Source organism: Hipposideros armiger, unplaced genomic scaffold (genome assembly GCF_001890085.2).
Source record: "Hipposideros armiger isolate ML-2016 unplaced genomic scaffold, ASM189008v1 scaffold_1444, whole genome shotgun sequence".
NCBI classification, from domain to species: Eukaryota; Metazoa; Chordata; class Mammalia; order Chiroptera; family Hipposideridae; genus Hipposideros; species Hipposideros armiger.
The window spans coordinates 43,264-58,766 of NW_017732794.1; the positions used below are offsets into that span (position 1 = coordinate 43,264).

Sequence of the window (15,503 nt, forward strand, 5' to 3'; positions counted from 1 at the left end):
TTTTATCTTTATCATTGACTTTCAGTAAGTTAATTATAATATGCAGCTCCCATCCTTACTAAACAGCGTGTTGAGCACAGCAATTAAGCTTTCATTGTACTTTTCTGTGATATGGAACCCTACAGATTTTGAAGGCTTTTCTAAGGATTAATCAAGATGATGAATTGAAAAGTATTCTAAAAAGTTAATAATTTACTAAAATGACTTCCCAATCCAAGAATACTTTGAATGAAAACTAAAATAATTTAAGTTTGTGACTTTAGAAACATACACATATTCTTGTTAACAGGAAGGAATAATGCCTTTTGTTACCTTCTACTAAGTTACGGTTCTATTTTCAAATGACTGTGTTGCAGACACTGATTCAGAATGTCATGTTGAAAAGCCTGAAATAAAAATTTTCTTGACTTGTCTTCTAAACCACATTTTATATTATTTGTGTACATGTCTGTCTACTCATGTTACTCCAGAAATTCCTTGAGAATGCTATTAATTATTCATAAAAAAGTAGCAACGGTCTCATTTAGCAGAAGTCAAAGTAACTGCCACAATTTTCTCTTCAATCCATAGATGTGAAACAGACATACAAATATAGCACTAAATATTACAAAGTACAATACAGTCCTAAAATGGGATACATCATCTTACTGATAAATATTACACAATGACCAGTCTGGGTAAAAGGTTACCTTAACCTTGTGGATTTCTTCGAAGGTTTTGAAACGCTTTCATAAATGTGATCTAATCTCTTCGTGAGAACATCTTCATGAACTGGTGGGCACAGGAGCCCTGATTCTGCATAGAAGCTCTATGCATATTTATGAAGTCATTTACCACAAAATATTACTTATCTTAAGAAGGCAAGCTGTTTTGCTAAGACTATGCTTTCTAAACTTTTTTTTCTAATGTTTGCTTTTAATATCATTCAGTTGAGAATTTCTGATCATTTTGTATTCTAGACTTCATCAAAAATTTCACTTTGAGTTATTTTAAAAGCTGGCCCATGAAAATGAACTTACCACATCAATGTCATGGACTGATATTAAATACTTTGCTGAACTTAAATTCCATTTAAAAAAATGTAGTGTTTGGTGCCAGATACAGAGAGTGAATCGCCATCTCCTTTATAAAGAGAGCAAGGTTTAATCAGCTTTTTTTTCAAAAGGCTTATTATACATTTCACCTACGAACTGAAAGAAAATTATGCATTTGAAAGCTGGATGAAAGTAGAGGTGATACCCACAGCTGCTTTCCTCTCTGGCAAACCATTCTGAGAGGCTCCAGTTTCATTTGGTTCAGAGGAAACACATGTTGCTCATTTATTGTACGTGTGCTTCAATGTATTTTGACAAACCTGATCTAAAAATGTTACAGATGTTCCTCATTATTTTAATTTGCACTTAGTAGCCACCTATAGAACTCAGACTATATACTATTATTAGTGTATACACTAATATACACTAGCCCTTTCACAGCATAATTAAGAGGAAATGTAGCTATGGTTAATATATGAGTTTCAGTTCAATTTCAGTTACAGTTTTGTGAGATAGCTAGTGTGCTATACACATTTAACAGGTGCTCTGATATCATTTTTTTTTCTGATAATGATGCCAGATCTTTTAAAACATGTGTCAAATAATTTCAAATGGACAAGAAATTATTCTAATCCTAATGTCTTTTATAAATTTGTGATTTAATATCTGGCCTGAGATCAGGCCGCAATATTATAACTTTAGTATTTACTATATAGAAATGAAGGATCTCAGGTCCTTCCCTAGACCTACTGAAGCAGAATCCGCTGTTTTTAACAGAATTCCCAGGTGATTTGTATGCACATTAAAGTTTGATAAGCACTGTTTTAGAAGAGACTTTATATTAAAACTGTTTTATACGCACATATGTGTATACATATGGGTCAATCCTGATACTCTGTTGTACACTTCTGTTTTATAAAGATATTTTGAAAATGGACTGGCCCGTAGGTTGAACTATTCATTTCTTGTCATTTAATATATTAAAAAGTAACCTCACCAATACTTTTCACAGGTATTCTATCTTCCATGAATATAAAACGCCACATTCATTAAGTACTAGCTTGCCACACATTTTCACCAACTGACACATGAAGCAAACAAGAACTTCCGACTCCAACTCAAATCTTTTAGAATTCTCATCATATCTTACTGTTTTCTGTAACTTTCTATAGAGTAAACTTGATTGGAATAGTAGTGGATTATATTTATTTATACTTCCTTGGACGCAGGACTGCTTGCAAGACTAAAGGATTTAATTTCTTGGATAATAAATTTGATTTTAAAATTACTATCTATGGATACTCTAAAAATGATTATACCTTAATTATTTATACCATATTATTATATTGTACATATATAATATACTTCATTATATTATATTATAATTATCAATTGTATCTTAATATGTGGTACAAAATCAAATTTATATTAGAGACCTCTGAAATCATGCTGCAAAGTAACTCAATTGCTTAAAATTCAATTTTATTGGCCATCACATTTTCTATATTTATATTCCAGCAGAAATATGCATTTAAGGTATAATTCTTACCATAGAAGAAATAGAATAATTAATATTATTTTGTTTTATGAGTCTTAATTGAAATATGTGACAAAATTATACCACATAGTTCAAAACTTACTTAGTACATTGTCACTAACAAAAAGGAGGTTGAAATATTTTCTTTGTAAAAAAATCGCTAATTTGCTATAACCTGGTTAATTTCTTTGTTTCATGATTACCAAATATATTCCCCAATAACCAACCTTGAGAAATGAAATAAAGACCATTTTTTTTGTAATCTATTAGGATGTATCTGTTGGCACCACAGTAGCACATCATTAGTTTACAAGCTTGAAACACATGACATATTTTTATTATTGTTTTTTTTATACATTTCTGCTGAAGAAATTGTTAATATTAGTGGGGATATATATCTAATGGACAAATACTTTGATACATTTAACTATGTATTTAACTATATAATACAGTGGTACAGCTTGTGCCTGAAAATGTACAAACGCCCAAACGTAGACAGGCTAGAAAAGCACTCTATTGCTTCATGTGAGCAATTGCACTGCTTAATGTTTCTTTATGTTGTTTTTTTTTTCAAACTAAAGATCACAATGCAATTTAAATAGCCCTAAGTGTCCCCGAAGAGCTACTGTGTGTTGTATAAAGGCTAAGTAATCCCTGCAGTGTCAGGGGTTACTGTTCAGCTGTTCGAGATCACGAGATGATATCTCAGCACTCATAAAACAGAGGATTCAAAACACAGGGGCGTACATGGAAGTGCAGATCATTATGACAGTCCTGGAAGTTATCCACAAGAAACGTCAACACCCTCGAGGCCAAAATAACACTACTGAATCAACATTTGCAACTTCTGTTCAAGATTAATTCAATACATAGGGAAAATGCACATTGAAACATGAATGCTGATGTAAGAATAATTTTATATTTGGCTTATTCCCCAAATACGGAAGATATCAAAAATCTCTGGGATATTTCTCCTTAAATGTTTTAGATGCATAATGTTTATTCTGTACAAAACAAATAACTATCCTGAATTAGCTATTTATCGGAACTATTCATAAAATGTCCATGCTTTTAGTATAAGGCACGGTAAGGGAACCATAGAGATTTTTCTAAGGTTGTACATTTCAATTCAGAAGAATGAGGGGTTAATTTTGGCCCCTGGGATTTGAAAAAATCTTCCAGTTGTAATCTTTGGTCTGAATATTTACATGGTGGTTTCTTCCCATTCAAGCTCAACATCACCTATAACATAAAGTAACATGTCACCAGTGAGAATTGAAGTTAATAGTTCAAAAGATTTGAATGTTTCATGCAAAAAAATAGTGCAGATGGAAAGGTTATTATCCTAATTGGATTAGAAATGAAAAAAAATTGATAAATGCACTAAGTAAGCTTCTAAAACGTTTTCAACACATGGATATTATTAAATTAATAATCCTGCTATAGCTGGTAAACTAGTAAATTGGGTACACATAGCCTGTATTTACCTTCCATGGCATCCAAGGAGTCCATCTTCTGAAGTGCTGAATAGTTAACAAAACAGATGGGCTGATTACTTCCTTTACTTGATAAGAGATCCAGTATACACTGGTGTAAAAAGATATACTGTGCCTAGGCATAAAAGAAAGAGTGGTTAAGTAAATGGATGAGATGGAGATTTTTCTAATAAGGGGAGCTATAATGTTAGAGTGAAAAGTAATATTGAATTCAACAAATATTAAATAGCTAAGTTAGAGGCACAGAATTTACCGTGTAATGTAAGTGATTTTCTACCATCTCACACATAAGGTTCTCTAAATTTCTGTGGCTTCTTATAGCTTCAAGTATTTAAAAAACTATACTTGTCATTAAACACCAAGTGTTAATATGTTCTTTCTTGCCATGATTATAAAAAAAAGGGGCAAATTAGATTATTTACATTTTAGAAGTTTCCTTTTTCCTGATAGGTCTAATTGAGTAGGTTTTCTTTTAAATAGTTTTCTTGTTAGAATGCAGATGCTAAATTTACTTTCAAAATCTGTGAATGAGCATATCTGCATACCATCAGCACATTTAAAATATGTTTAATAATTCTGTTAATCACCTGACATTTGGCCTGCTTAATGTATCTAAAGTAGCTAGTCTCTATTTGTAAATACAAGGCAGTTGACCATTGAAATGTCCAAACATCCAGGTGCTGGACAAGAACTCTTAACATTTCATCTGAATGTTTGGGCTAAATTCAGTACCACCTGGGTTCTTTAAGTTTATTCAATACAATTCAGTAACCTGTTAGCATTTCTGAATCTGGATTTTTCCCAAAGGTAGTTAATCATATAGAAAATCATCCTCACCTTTACATAGGAAACAAGCCTGACATTTAAGGAATATATCTGAATTTTTAAGATCTATAAATATATGAAGGGGCAATTGATTTAAATAGCATGTCCTCTAAAGTGATCACCTGAAGAGGCCATAGTTGTCTCTATTGCTACTATACCACAAAACCTTTTTGGAACCCCTTATTGAAATTATCTTCAGAAATTGTTGGTCATTATTAGGAATATCTTTAGGACTACAAAATGTTTCCACAAACATCTCATCACTGGAATGTTAGTCCTATGAGGACAGGATTCTCGTATTCACTGCTGAATTCCCATTGCCTGTAGTAGTGCCTGGCGTGTCTAGTTACATGATAAATGTTTGTTGCCTTCGTCTCATTTAATTCTCACAGCTAGCCAATCTTTACCATTTAGGACAGATTTCATTTGGAGAACATCCAGCAGTCATTAGGGATCAAGCTTTGTAAGTGAGGTGGATGATCAAGTTACATAATTCAATTTTGGAAAGATATGAAGTGTTGCTGTGAAGTAATGAAAATTCTATGGAAATTGCTAGTAAATCACTTCTCAAGGTAATTCCAACAGTATTTTCAAGCATACATCACACAAGGACTACCACTATCAGCAGAAATACATTGATACAATATAAATTTTTGAAAACAACAATCGTTTAGATTTATGAGTTCTGGTATTTCTTTAAAAATCGCATTTGAATTTGAAGTCACATTTGGTATGTGAAGCTTCTGACTGTCTCCATCTCATCTTTTCTGCCAGGAAGAATGATGGGTGGAAACTTCTGGCAGGGTCGGCTGAGCTCCATGGGGATGTACTACATTTCCCAAGATCCCTCTGCCATAGTGTGCTATTGACAAAGAGACAGTGAAGGCTGCTATTCAGTTTCTTCCCTAGATACTTATGTTACCTGAAGAAGTAAACTTTTTGATGTTCACTTTCCTCATGGGGGTTGGGAGGGACCTTAAAATTTACATGGTAAGATTTAGAGGACTTAACATATGTAAAGTGCCTGACAAAAAAACTAGGCACCCAAAATATATTGGTTAATTTTTTTCCTTTTATCTGAGGAATTCACATCAGTAAACTCCAAGGAGGGCTAGAGCAGGAAAGAGGCTCATCCAGATTAACTGTTATTTGAGGCACCAGCAGTATCTCAGGATATTATATCATTGCAGAGTATTCCCTCAGAAAGTCCTTTCAAACCTTTGGGTCTACTATGAACTGCTTTTGGTAGACAGTGAAAGATAAAGCTCTCTCCTGGGTCTGGGCCATTGCCCCTCTGATGCCTTTTCGTGGCGATATTTTGCTGAGGTTCCCACCTCCCCATCCCTGCCCATGGCTACTGTAATATGTGCTGAGACATGGGCATTCTTCATAGAAACTGAGTCACTCCCAAGTACAATAGAACAAAGTAAGAAACCATTCTTGTGCAAAACAATGCTGGTTTGTAAAGATGGGAGCTAAGGTGGTCATTTTTTATTTTTTCATCACAGGGAAAAGAAAATAAAGACCAAAACTCCTGGGAATGAAGTCAGGTAAAAGAGAGCTTTGAAGTTCCAGCTTTTCACCAAGGAGTGAACCCAGCCAGAACCTCCCCAGACATTCACTGCACGCTGGGCGTTTACTGCATACTTGGTACTTGAGATACTTTCTCTTATTTAACACTGACAACAAGCTTGTGAAAAGTATAACACGGCTGTTTTCAAAAAGGGAATTAGCTCAGAGAGGTTAATTAATCAAAGTCACAGAGCCAGCCATTAGCAGGGCTGGATTCTGAACTCAGTTCTCCGACTTCAAAATTCAAGCTCTTTCCTGCCCAACTGCAACATTTTTCTCTAGCTGACGAAACAAGTATAATACATGAAGTTTATAGCATATATTGAGTACTAAATTGTGTGAAATTATTAGCAGGCATTCTTGAACACACTCTGGACATAGTTCAGTTCCACAAAGTTGCCAAAACGTTTTCAACTTTTATTATTTGAAGATTAACTCTAGACTCTAGGGAAACAATATCTCAATCAGCCCTACCCTCTGTCCTCTCCAAGAGAGACAACCAATCTCGATCAATGTCAAGAGCAACGATCACCAGTGCACAGTGTACACCCAAGCACATGGGGGAAACTTTCAGCTTTCTATCTATCTTTAATTGTTAATTAAAAATAAGAAAAAAATTTGAGTTTTAATAATGGTTAATAGTTAGCTTGATATTGGAGCCCTTATCAGACCCCTGGATAACAATCAGCTAGATAATTTGTGGGGCCCACTGCAAAAATGAAAATGTGAGTTCTTCTCTTCAAAAATTATTAAAGATATTCAAACAGTGGCAGAAAACAAGTGCAAGGCCCTTTGGAGCTGGGAGACTGCACAGGTTGCACACCCTTGAAGCCAACCCTCATCACAAGTCATCTTCTATTTTTGAAGTATCGTGAGGGAAGAGTAATACTTCATTCATTTGTTCCCTTTCGGCATGCAAAGGAACGCGTATTTACAATACCTAGTTTTATCTAACCATCATAGAATTGATGTGGCTGAAAAAGATTCCTACAAAGAGATTACTCTTTGAAGATATTTATCATGCAAGCCCAAATGATGTCAAGATAATAGCAGGGTTGGCATTCTTTGTACTCCTAGAATAATCTTGTAGTAAGCCAGATTACTTTTTAAAAATAAAAAATAATTTAAAATATGTATTTAAAATCACTGCCGAAAGAGAATCATCCTGTGCTAAGTATATATTTTATCTTTTAAAAATACCTAATGATAACATGAAGCCATCACAATTAGCTAGATTTTCAAAGTTTGGCTTATCTGATATCTTATGTTTTTTCAATTTCTTATTATGTATATGTTTAACAATTTACATAATTGAACAATCTACATCTTAAAAATAAATACATATATATTGGAGTTGAATGCTCAAACATTTTTTCCTGCAAGAGATGTGCAGTCCAAAAAGTCTAGATACTGTATTTTCCCATGTATAAGACACACCCTTTTTTGAAACATTTGGGGTCTAAAAACTGGGTGCGTCTTATACAGTGGTTGTAGTTTTTTTTTACTTGCATTTCCCACTTTTTCACGCTTGTCTTTGCATTCATTGTTTTGCACTTGTTACAGGTATATTACAGTAGGTTACGTTTTGCCATGTTCTGCCCAGAAATGGCTCAGAAAAGATTTTCATACTGTGATGAATTCACGTTAACAGTGATCCAGTTTGCAAAAGTGAATGGAAATCATGCTGCTGAACGTAAGTTTGGTCCTCCTCCAACTGAGAAAACAACCCGAGACTGGCTACAGGAAGGAGAAACTCTACTGAAAACACCATGGCAGAAGGGCCATGAGAGGCAAGTCAGCAAAATGGCCAGAGTTAAGAGAGGGAATTGAAGATATGGATTGAAGAGCAAAGAGCAGTTGGAATTCCTGTGTCCACAAAAATGGTTCAGCATGAGGCAAGAAGAATTGCTGATGAAAAAGAAGTTATGTAATACATTTTTTTTTTCAAATTTCAGGCCCCCAAATTAAGGTGCGTCTTATACATGGGGAAATATGGTATCTCTGGTTTAGAGTGACATCTTCCTAAATACATTAATATTCCATGACATGGTATTGTAGTTCGTGGAGTCAAAAAGGGCTCAAAGATTTCACAATCGTATAGGTGTGGGAAATGTTGCCCACGAGGGTTCTGGATTTGTAATTGTCAATGTACATTAATATAGAGGCTCTAAGAAATTCTAAGAAAATCACTTTAACATCTTTAGTGAATTCATTTTAGCAAAGAACCTGTTTTCTCACACCTTTAATAACTGTGATGCCATTCTTGTTTTCTAGGACATACCCTGGAAAATACTGTTAGAGCAGATCTGTATATTTGCTGTGAGAAAATCTCTGTTTGTATAGCATTCAAATCCCAATCCAAAGATACAGACAGGAACACACAGACAGACTTGAGTTTACATTTTGGCTCTGACAGTTATTAGTAGTATAACCTTAGAATATCACTTAACTACTTAGAACATCTGCTTCCTTATTTGTAAAGCAGAGCCAATATTCTGTTGATTCGTTATATTGGATCTACTTTATCAATGAAGGATTAAATAAGACAATACATATACAGAATCTAGTATAGTGCTTAGAACCTACCAGATACTCAATAGAGTTTTTTTTAGTTTCATTAACATTATACTATGTGATTTTTTTAATGAAGAAAAATCTATATATTGTAGAAATATTTTTGCTTCCAAACTAAAACAATAAAACAAAAAACTCCCAGTTTGTTAATATGTACTATAATAATCATTACTAGGGATAAATATGGACAAGTGAAATACATATTAATAGAACCTTAATACAGTCAATATTTTAAACCGTTTCCCTAGTACAACTTTTAGCATGTTTACAAAAGAGATTAATTTGATTCATTTCCTAAGCTCCCCAAACTTGCTAAATGCTAAACATAAATCAGTTTGTTGAATTATTTTCTATACGCCTATTAGTATAGATAAGTTAGGATGAGCAGTCAAGTAATAATGCTGAAGGATGACTGTGGCATGTGGGCTTTAGTTCTCCTCTCATCTCCATCAGCTGCCCTCCCAAAGACCCTCACCCTACCCCCACCCCCAAGAAGGTTTATAATGTAGGAAAAGAGAGTGTTTGCTATTCAAATACGAACTCAAATTCATGTCCAACCAGACCACTAAGATCATCCCAGGTAGAAATTATAGAGGTGGTACTAGAGGTGGTTTAGACATCTTACCAGGTTCTGTACCATGCACATTCTTTCACTTCTCAGCTCAGCTACCAGTCCATATATATCCACAAAGTCATGGTCATTTATGTGTTGTGTTAAGTGGTCCAGAGCAATAAAAACTCCAGTTCTTCCAACTCCAGCACTGCAGCAAGAGTGAAATTATAGGAAATTTATTCAGCAAAAGGTTGTTTATGTGGACAGTGACGAAGGAAATTAGCTATGATCGCAAAAAAATGCTAAACAATTTTTTTTTTTAATTTGGAAGCAGGTGTTTTTTTTTTGTTTTTTTTTGAAGCTTCTTTGGATTTATATCATTACCAAGACTGTTCAGACAGGGCAAGATGATTATCATTAATAGTCCATCAAATATTTGAGTTTTTTAAAAAACAAGTTGAACTTTCCTTCTTCTTTCCTAATATTTTAGGGGTTGTAGTTGGAGAAGTATGAAAAAGATTTTTTTTTAATTGTTGAAAATTCTTAACACCAGAAACTTTGTATTGAACACATTTTTGGTTACCATAGAAATGCTAAACATTAAAAATGTCAAATGTTTTTAACTCATAAAGCATTTCCTCTGCATTATATTGAAAAATAGTCTCCATGTGTTCTTCTCATTTTTCCATAGAATTTTACTTCCTATGGATAATAAAATTGAGATACTATTTCCTTTTAAGAAATTAGTTCAATACCCAAGGACAGGTATGTGCTCCACAAAAACTGTTAGCTGATAAACCTGACAAGATTTATTCAGAAACTTCCATTAAAAAGACAAGACTCTTAGATCTTTAAATGGCTAACAGAGGAAGTAAATCTGAAAAATAGAAAAAGACATTTGAAAGGTCACCTAGTCTTATAAATGTTACTTTGAACAACACGAAACTGCCCTTTATGGAGGTAAGAAATGGTTTGTCATTAATTTCCTGTGATTTGATCTAAGAAATAGTGAACATTACAACATAAATCCTATTATGATAACACATAAACACATATGCCTGAACAGAGTAATCAGTTATGGCATCATTCAATATATTTTGAATGTCAGACATTGTCCCAGGCATCTGGGGTATATAGCAAGCAGTAAGCCATATACAAAGTCCCTGCACTTGTGCAGCTTGTATTCTAGAGGAAGACAAACACAAATAAACATGCATAGAATGTGCCCTGTGGTAATAAGCGCTATAAAGTTGGATAAATCAGGTTAAGGAGATAGAGGGTGATAGGGTAGGATAGGGTCATCAGAGAGAGTGTATCGGATAATGTAATATTTGCAAAGAAACTGGAATAGGGAGCACACCGCATGGATACCTGGGAGAGCAGGAGCATGGCAGCCAGAGCGGGCAGAGGGAGAACAGATTTGAGTGGGAGCACGTACGGCGTGTTTGAAGAAGACCTGGGCACAGAGAGTGCAGGGACAAAGTAAGAGAGGGAGCCAGCTCTCAGAGTATTTGTTGGGGGGCTGGGTGTGGACTGTGAGAGGGAGAGGAGAGCCGAGGATGAGCACAGAGTTTTTGGACCAAGCAGAGCAGAGTTCTTGGTAAACCTTTCTACTTTTTGAGGCTTCCACCGAGCCAGGTGCTTTCCTTTTTCAATGGCTTCCAGTGTGAGTGGCAGTGCATATGGAAGACATGGAGAAGCTGAAGGCAACTGTCCATTAAAGGTTTTAATCATTTATGATGCCAGCTTAAAGTCAGTCACTAAATTTAGAAGCAAACTGTTATAGCACTTATACTATATACTACTCTGTTAAAAATTTTATGTATATGAAGGGGAAAAAAGTGGAATTAGGAAGGTAAGAATGAGGCTTTTACTTTTCAATATGCTTTTAAAATATAAACACTGTTCAGTGTTTATCATGAGCAAGCATTTATGTATTACACTTATAATTTTAAAAATCCACAATAATCCTGGAAAATGTATACTTATTTAAATTACATATTGAGTTTTTTCCTCTAAATGAAAGTAAAAAAAAGAACTTGGATGAATTAATGTTTTCTCACTTATTTAACCACATGAATTACAGTATACACCTGTTAGAAAAATTCTTAATAAACTAATTATTGAGTTATTATAATTAATAATTACCTTATTAATTATTGTGTTTGAAAGATATTGTTACTTAAAAATATTTTTATTGTGGTATAGATACACAACATAAAATTTATCATTTTAACCATTTTAAATGCATAATTCAGTGGCAGTAGGCATATTCACACTGTTGTGTAATTATCACCATTATTCATTTCCAGGACTTTGTCATTATGCCAAACAGAAGTTCTGTACCACTTAAACAATAATGCCCCATCTCCCTCTGCCCCAAGCCCTTGGAAAAAATTCTACCTTCTGTCTGTATTAATTTATCTATTCTAGATATCTTATGTAAGTGGAATAATAAAACAGAATATTATCACACACTTATTCTCTAATCTCCAAACTCCAATTGTTGAAGAGGCTAAAGTTGAGATTGATTTAGATATATCACGTTAGAAAACATAAATCATATCAATCTATCCAGAAAAACTCTGAATACTAAACAACCTGAAGTATTATTTTTAAGGGTATTAAATACCAATATCAATAATGAAGGGGAAAATAAATCTCAATTTATAGTCATATTCTATTAACCATTTTCAAAGACTTAGGTCAAAGAAAGACATTTGAGTAGCTAAAGCTTTGTGAAAATTTGGAATCATACTTAGGTTGGTCACTTAACTTGATCTTCATTTTAAAATTCATTTTCTTTTGTTTATCCTTTTAACGCCCAGAAATTTGCCATTACAGAAATGTTTAAATTACAATCGTATAATAATACCAATTGAAGCAATGAAAGATTAGATGTTTATTCATAAAATTCATAAAATATTGCACACATACATTAATGACAGGCTATACTTTTGTAATTTTTTAAAGGCCTTTAGATGCATAATTTAGTGAAGAATTCAAGGAAATTCCTGTACTACTATATGTGTGTGTATATATAGATTTGCTTTTAGACACATTCATCACTTATTTTATCTGCCATCTGAGCTTTTATCAAGCTACATCTTTATTTGTTATAGCCAGTAAAATATCTGAGAGGTGAAAGCTGGAATGAATCCACATTAACTACTGCCAGAAAAATAATCAATGATATCATGATAATAGACCACACTGAGTTTTAGAACCATTCCTAGTATTTCATACAAGGTTTTAATAATATCTCTTTCTTACCTGCAGTGAACAATCATAGGTGTGGTGTCATGTGCTCTGCTTGCACGAACCAACTTCACAAAGTGAACTAGGGGGGTACTGTTTTCAGGAACCCCATGTTCAGGCCAAGCAGTAAAGTTACACTGTCGAACAGTCATGCAATCCCCGTGCTAGACAAGATGACAGGTTAAAGAAGCCTGATACAGTTATTTAAGTACCACAGTTAAGGTTGAAGACAGCTGATGTCTTAGCTTTTGAAGGTGATTGTTTAAAAATTCCTATTTACCAAACAGAAGAAACTGTGTTTTCATGTATCCTGTAAGAAAGGTCTTCTATTACTGCTACAATAAAGAAAATTGCTTTTCAGAATGAACGGAAAGAATAAAAATGTTTGCAAAGAGATGATGAGATAGAGTATTTATAGTCACATGTAGCATAACACTTTATAGCACTAGAATAGATTTTGAAACAATTTGGAGCCCAAACTTAAATAAACATTTTCACCAATTATTCAAAACATAGGTATTAAGTGTCCGATAATGTCAGAAAGTATAAAGATACTTATGTAATTTTCTATGTGTATAAGCACTTATATAAACTGATAAAATGGGATTCCATAGTCTCTCTTCTGTACTGGATCTGGATTAAATATAAAATAAAATTATTAGGATGTACAATAGATAAAGATGAATGATTTGGATAATTCTTGTTTTAAGTCATATATTACATTTTCTTTATCAAATAAAATAAACATAGTGATCTAGTTATTTCCTCCTTTTTCTTCCCTTGTCTATCTAAGAATTTGATGCTGATTGGTTCATATAAACTTTAACCATGTGATTTAGAATTTAAACACAGTGACATAAGTATTAAAGTCAGATACCAATTCAAAACTTATGTTTAGAAAATAATAGAAAAGCATTGTTGATATATAGGTTTCGTTGCAAGGGATAGTTCTAGAAATTAATTTTACTTTAGATGTTTAGAGCATTCATATTTACTATCATGTTCCTGCCCCCACAATTTTTTACCCTTTCAATTTTCAGATCCCTGATGGTCCAATCTATTTGAACATCCTCCATTAGCTTTGTAATCACTATATCTCCAAAGACGGTAACTGGTTTGTTGTCCTCTGGCCAATACTGATGGCATCTGATCTGTAGTCAGAGAAAATCACCAGTCATAAAAGTGATTGTTATACTGATATTGCCACAAAGTTAAAACTGCCTTATAGATGTCCAAGTTATTGATGACTTACAGTATTAGCTGAAATTGTCACACATATATTCACACAATTGTAAAATAACATTTTGTGAAAAGATTTTCAAATAACTTACCCGCCCTTTTTCAAAACACTGTGTTAGCATTACTAATGTTTTTGTTCTGGTTTCCCAAACCATTCTCCAGAAATCCCCAACTGTTCCTGGTAAGGGACCTTGAGTTGCAATAAATTCATTTGGACATAGGTAGCCCTAGGAGGATATAATGTCAACACTGTATCAATATTTACATATATGTATACATATATACATATAAATGACTACATATATATATACACGCACACATATATACATATATAGTAGTTCTTAATTTTTGAGCAATATATGAAAAACATACTAGAGGTAAAAATGATCTACTATTTTTTAATGTTGTGGATTTTGAATGTTCAATAATATCAGATACTCAAAATTTCCAACATTTAATTTTAACTTCACAATGTGATATACTATACAACTAATTGTTTTTTAAATTTATTTCTAATTTTTCAATAAAACATTAAGGACAACATAAACAATAATAATACTGACCTTAATCAACTACTTACTTTATGCCAGACAATATGTTAAACAATTTATGGTTAATATTTCAATTAATTTATTTCTTATAAAAACCTTGTGAATTGGTACTATCATCCTCATTTTATAGATGAAGATACTGAAGCTTAGAAATGCGAAGTAATTTGCTCAAGCTCTCACAGTTGGTAAGACAGTCTGAGTCCAGAGCTAGCTAACTTACCCACTCCAATGTGTTTTTGCTGTATATTTATGGGTTTTGCAGATATTTTCATACTCTTCCTCTAACAGATTACTTATCTGCTTAAACTGTGGCATTAGTATATACTCTCCAGAGCTCTGAACCAACAGTAATGTGGCGGTTAATATGAAGGTTCATTTAGCTAATACAGGACCTGACATTTGTCTCAACACCATTATGACAGGTCTTACACATTTTATCAAATTGTTCTAAAACTTGGTCCATTCGCTTGGAATGTATGCATGCAACTTGAGTTGTATCTGTGGATTTTTCTTAAAGAAAGATACTGTATAAATAAAAAGTTAGTAATGGAATTCTATCTATTCCAAACATCAAAATATTTAAAGGAATAGGAATAAATGGTAAAATTTATTTTTAAATTGGAATTATCTCAGTAGTCAGAGAATATAGTATTATACAAGAATAATACACAAGACAGTTTGGGGAATATAATCAATAATATTGTAAAGATTTTGTAGGGCATCAGATGGGTACTTGTCTTATTAGGGAGACCACATCATGGATGGTGTAGATGCCTGACCACTGCACTGTACACCTGAAGCTGAAGCTGAATAATAATGAATGTCACCTATAATTTTATATATATATATATATATATATATATA

At 33.3% G+C, this 15,503-nt stretch overlaps 1 protein-coding gene across 1 annotated transcript in view; it reads right to left on the reverse strand.

Moving 5' to 3' along the window:
- Positions 1 to 2,527: 2,527 nt before the first annotated feature.
- PTPRQ (protein tyrosine phosphatase receptor type Q) overlaps positions 2,528 to 15,503 on the reverse strand; it is a gene marked incomplete at its 5' end in the record, with an annotated part of 168,380 nt that continues 155,404 nt past the window's right edge. The window contains 6 exons of the mRNA XM_019633934.1: positions 2,528 to 3,813; positions 4,059 to 4,182; positions 9,664 to 9,799; positions 12,865 to 13,013; positions 13,875 to 14,000; positions 14,181 to 14,315. Coding sequence (XP_019489479.1) covers positions 3,776 to 3,813; positions 4,059 to 4,182; positions 9,664 to 9,799; positions 12,865 to 13,013; positions 13,875 to 14,000; positions 14,181 to 14,315 — 708 coding nt within the window. The remainder of the gene's footprint in view (positions 3,814 to 4,058; positions 4,183 to 9,663; positions 9,800 to 12,864; positions 13,014 to 13,874; positions 14,001 to 14,180; positions 14,316 to 15,503) is intronic.